The sequence below is a fragment of the Aplidium turbinatum genome, chromosome 2 (assembly GCF_918807975.1).
Source record: "Aplidium turbinatum chromosome 2, kaAplTurb1.1, whole genome shotgun sequence".
NCBI classification, from domain to species: domain Eukaryota; kingdom Metazoa; phylum Chordata; class Ascidiacea; order Aplousobranchia; family Polyclinidae; genus Aplidium; species Aplidium turbinatum.
Window position 1 is genome coordinate 11,356,534 of NC_137473.1, and position 4,811 is coordinate 11,361,344.

The following is a 4,811-nucleotide window of genomic DNA, read 5'->3' on the forward strand; positions in this document are numbered from 1 at the left end:
GGCAATGATAATTAGGCTACGGTACCCGATAATTTAAAAAAAAAAAAATGAAAAAATCACCGAATAGGGATCGGACTCACCGAAACGGGCCATTCCGACATAAAGCTGAATACAAAACATGCTGTAATAACAAGGCCGCACAACTCTTTCAACTGGGCCGCGCGTTGTACATTGCTGGTCCAAGGCAAAAATAGCTTGTTTAATAGACATAAAAGGTTGGAACTCGTTAAACATTGGAAGCTAAGAAATGAAGACCAACAAAGATTGGTTTGGAGCGAAAGCGGCCAACGCCTTCTCCAACAGGGTTAATTGATAAAAAACAAGAAGCCTTGCCAGCAAAGCAATGAGTTTTACATTGATTCAACGTCTGCAGACGTCTAAACAAATTCATCACTGGCTGGGAGATAGTTATATCTCATTCCTCGAAAAGTGATTAACTTTCGCTGTAATTTGAAGTGCTAAATTAAACAAGACAAATTCCATGAATGTATTAGCTCATAAGGTTTGGTGATTGTAGTGTGTTGCATAGGTATACTCCAATATTTTCCGGAATGTTTAATAAGCGGTGTAGCATATTCTTTATTCATTCACACAAATCAAGAGTAGTAGTGTTAAGTATGACACAACATAAAACAACAAAATATAATCAACAAAAAAAATAGACAGTATATACACCTTCATACACAGATGAGATTCAAAATAAAGGACTCTTCCATTGTTTCAACGTGGAAATCGTTATTATATTTCGAATCGCCGTTGTTAGCATTTAACTCCACTGTACTTCGTGCAAAATTAAATAGTGTACTGTATCCACTTAAAGAGCGCAATGTCGTTCAATTTAAATTTAAAACATCGACTAAATATCAGATAATCCCATTGGCTGACGAACACAATCTACACAGGATCTCTACCATTGGTAAAATGCGTGACTAAACATACTGACCCAACGCATAATTCAAAATAACACGATGACAGAGTGTTCAACGCTACTACACTAGGCCTACAAAGACGGAGCAGTATCAAAATTCAACGTAGGTTATACAAATATTGATCACTTTCATGGGCCCCAACAACTTTCTAATCAACAAACGTTCAATTCCGCTTTTGAAAAAGAATTCCCAGATAGGAAAATCCGTTATTTTTACATTGATTCAATGTCTGCACCCGCGGCCTAGTTGAACGTCTGCAGACGTTGAATCAACGTAAAAATGACGGATTTTGCTTTCTGGGGGGATGGGGATTAGTACAAACAGCTTTTATGTTATATCAGTGGTTCTGGTTATTTGATTGGAAGGTTTATGTTCAAACACACTGTTCTTCTCAATCCAATGCACTTCGATTCTGAATGCAAGCAAAGTTGATGATGGTCTGACAGGTCTTCAGGAAACAGGGACACTTAGTTTTCAAGCTCCCTAAACGCAAGTAGCCCTTCAGTTGCCGCCTTGAGGGACGCTTCATCAAAAAGTTAGATACTGGCAAAGTCGGACTGAAGGAGACTGAATGCAATAGAGAAAAAGGGTAAAGACAATTTCTTCAAGGAATAAATTGGCTACTTTCAGTAGTGGAGACAAAATCGAGTTTTGAATTGATGATGATATTAAAAGAAACCTTACCACAATAATTATCAAAAAAAAATATTTTCGATCATTTAGAAACAGTATAATCCCAGCCAAAAATCTTAATCTTTTATTGGGGTGTATTTTACACTTTCATCGAATGTTGGAGTAAATTTGCAGTCTCTAAAATTTCATAAACGTAAAAATATATAATTCAAAAATGGTTGCCAGATCAAAAGATACAAGCAAAATAATAGTAGGGAACGTAAAACACTTGAGCATATGCATGATGTTAGCATTGTGAAACACCATGCAAAAGATTCTTTTGTAACAAAATACAACAACAACATTTGAAAAACATTAAATAAAATACAAGGAAATAAAGTTAGAGATTAAAACTTTTGTTTTAATCTCAATCCTCAGGCTCACAGATTAGATCAGCCAGAATATTAAGATCGTGAATTCTGGGATGTAAACGTAAAGTAGTGTCAATTGTTTCTTCTAATCCAGGAAATAAAACGCGCAGCTCTGCAGCAAGCTCATCACGGCTGGTATGATGGACATGGCTGACTGCCTGCGCTGTGTGATCTACCACAGGCTGTTTTGGTGACATTGAGTATTGATCTTTACGATGAACAATACGATGACTACTGGGTATATTCTGAAAAGCTCGGTTGAGAAATGATAAGAAGTCATCCAGATGTGGACCACCAGAACCAAGGGGATCGTCAGGAGGCATGAACAAGTCATGAACAAATACAAACATCAGAAGACGATTCTCAATTACTTGTTTCCATTGTGGTGACTCGGTTTTTAAATCACGATATTGATCGTTCGACACTACAACTCCACCATTTGTCTCAGCTAATCTGAGAATGAAGCGATCGTCATAACAAATTTTATTCACTCCGTTCACTTTTCTACTGGGAGTAAATTTGCATATTCCTTGCTGTTCTAAGTTGTATAAAACATGTTGTTCAGTAATGGGAGGACTACCAGAGGGCCCTTTGCGAAAGTTAGGAACAAAACATGTAATGTCTCTATGTCCACGTAGCCAAAAATAACGCACACAAATAGCTATTCCACGACATGAAAATTTGTGACTATTTCCATGACAGCATGCAACATTACTCCCATCTATCACAATCGGTCTCAAATCTGGTTGACCAGGAATATTCGGCAAATCAAGCAGCTGTTTGGTATTGGGTTTATGAGATGATGACACAGCAGACGATGCGTGCTGTGATAAATTAACTGGTTCTTTCATCACAGGTGGTGCTTTATCAAGATAAGGATCTCTTGTTGAGACTGGCTTTGCAATGGCTGGATAGGATTGTTCTGTTCCAGAAGATACTTTATGAGATAACCTAACTGGCTTGGTATCCAGATGCTTACCAAACACTGACTCATATGAAGATGTTTCTTTGCTTGGAGAATTTGAGCGCATACCGCGTCTTGAAACTGCTTTTGAGTTGGTTGCAGGCAGTGCCCCTCTTGTTTTTTGGAACCGAGTAGGTAAATTCTGCTGTGGTTTCTCGTTTGCAGATGATTCATGTGCAAGTTCCTTCTTTGAAGTCGAAGGTGCATAAGAAAGAGGTTTGAACAAGTCTTGGATCTTGCTAGAAAAGGACTCTGCTGATATTTTCTCTGCTGTTGATGAATGAATTGGTGAATGTGCTTTATTACGAGGAAGTGGCACAGGCCGAGGTTTTTCTTTGGCTTGTGCAAATGGCTCAAGTGTGGTTTTGGGTTGGAAAACTTTTTGAATCGTTTTAGAAATTGACTTCTTGGAATCAACAGGTTTCTGTTGCTTTGCAGGTGGAAACTTTTTTGTAGTGGAATCTTTGTCAAAATCCCTACTTGGTAGATGTGGCAATGTAGGATAAAGTTTGGACTGTACCTTTGGCTCAGTAATACTACTAATAGCAATGTTTTCATGTAGTGATGTAGATGGCATACTATACAAGCCTCTGCTAAATTCTGGTTTTATATGTTGCTGATCCTTCTGAGCTGTTGACACTGTTGTTGGGTCAAAATCACTTGTTGCTGGACCATTGATATCTCGTTGTAAAGTTTGTTTTAGTTTTCGTGGTTTAAGGCCCCAGATTTTGCCTGATGTGTTTTCCCCAGACATCCACACATCTTCATATTCTTGGTTCTTAGAAACAATTTCTGCTGACAATTCATTAAAAAAAACTTGATTTAGTTCTGCATAGTTTGGTCTTTGAAAGTAAGTACAAAAATCCGCAAAAAAATCTTCTTTTCCCACACTTTCAAACTGAGCAACAAGATAATTTTTCTTGATCCAGTATAAAAGATCTTCAACTGGAGGCAAATCTAACATGGCACATTTTAGTGCCGTGTCACTAACTTCAATGTCATTGTGAGCTTGCTTTGAAGCAGGTTTTGCCCTTAAAACAGGTTCATTTGGCATTTCAACATCACTACTGTCCGAATCAGATGAGATTATCACGGTATCCATTGCTTCAATGGGTAAATTAGAAGTGAGCATAATTCTTCTTTGATTTTTTAAATCTTGAAGTTCTTGAAGAGCTACTTCAAACTTTACTCGACCACTATGTTGCGTAAGTACACTATCAATGTCTGTTGCTGAATAGCCATAGTGCTTTAAAGTTTCCTTCATAAAATTTCTTTCATTGCTAGAAGAACTATAAGCCATATTTTTAATATTTACTTTTTTTCTGTAAACAAAACCTCAAATGAAGATTTTAAGCTGATTGATCAACAGAATTTATACTTACTGTAGCGTAGCATACAACACAAAATAATAACCTCACACTTTAACTTCACCATGATAAATACAACAATAAAGATTATACGTAAGCACTAAGCACTATGCCATAGTTAGCATAATTATGTCACCTGAGCATGATGTATATAAAGTGCTTAGCTGGTCAAGCATAAAATTTTGCATAACCAAGGGTTTTCCAAACTGTGTGCCACAGGGGGATTGCAAGTGTGCAGCGAACGTTTTGTGATTTGAATAATACAGTCGTAGCAAAAAATTGCAAAATTTAAAGGTTAGAAAAAAAATTAACTGCACCAATTGTTGGATTATCAGACCACTTTTACCTGATGTTAAGCCCTGAAGTAAGACTATTTATGAACAAACGCAGGCACACCTTTTATGCTGCAGTAAATATATAAATGATTTTGCTGGTTTATGTCTTCTTTATTTAAAGTAAAGCTAAGTTCTGCGAATGGCTTCTATCAGGTGAAGTTTATTTATTATAG

The 4,811-nt window shown here is 37.0% G+C and overlaps 1 protein-coding gene across 1 annotated transcript; it reads right to left on the bottom strand.

The window, feature by feature from the left end:
- Positions 1–884: 884 nt before the first annotated feature.
- Positions 885–4,236, bottom strand: LOC145788324 (uncharacterized). Its single transcript, XM_082600101.1, has one exon. It carries the CDS (start codon positions 4,234–4,236, stop codon positions 1,969–1,971), a length of 2,268 nt encoding a protein of 755 aa, XP_082456227.1. The 3' UTR covers positions 885–1,968.
- Between the last annotated feature and the right edge of the window lie 575 nt (positions 4,237–4,811).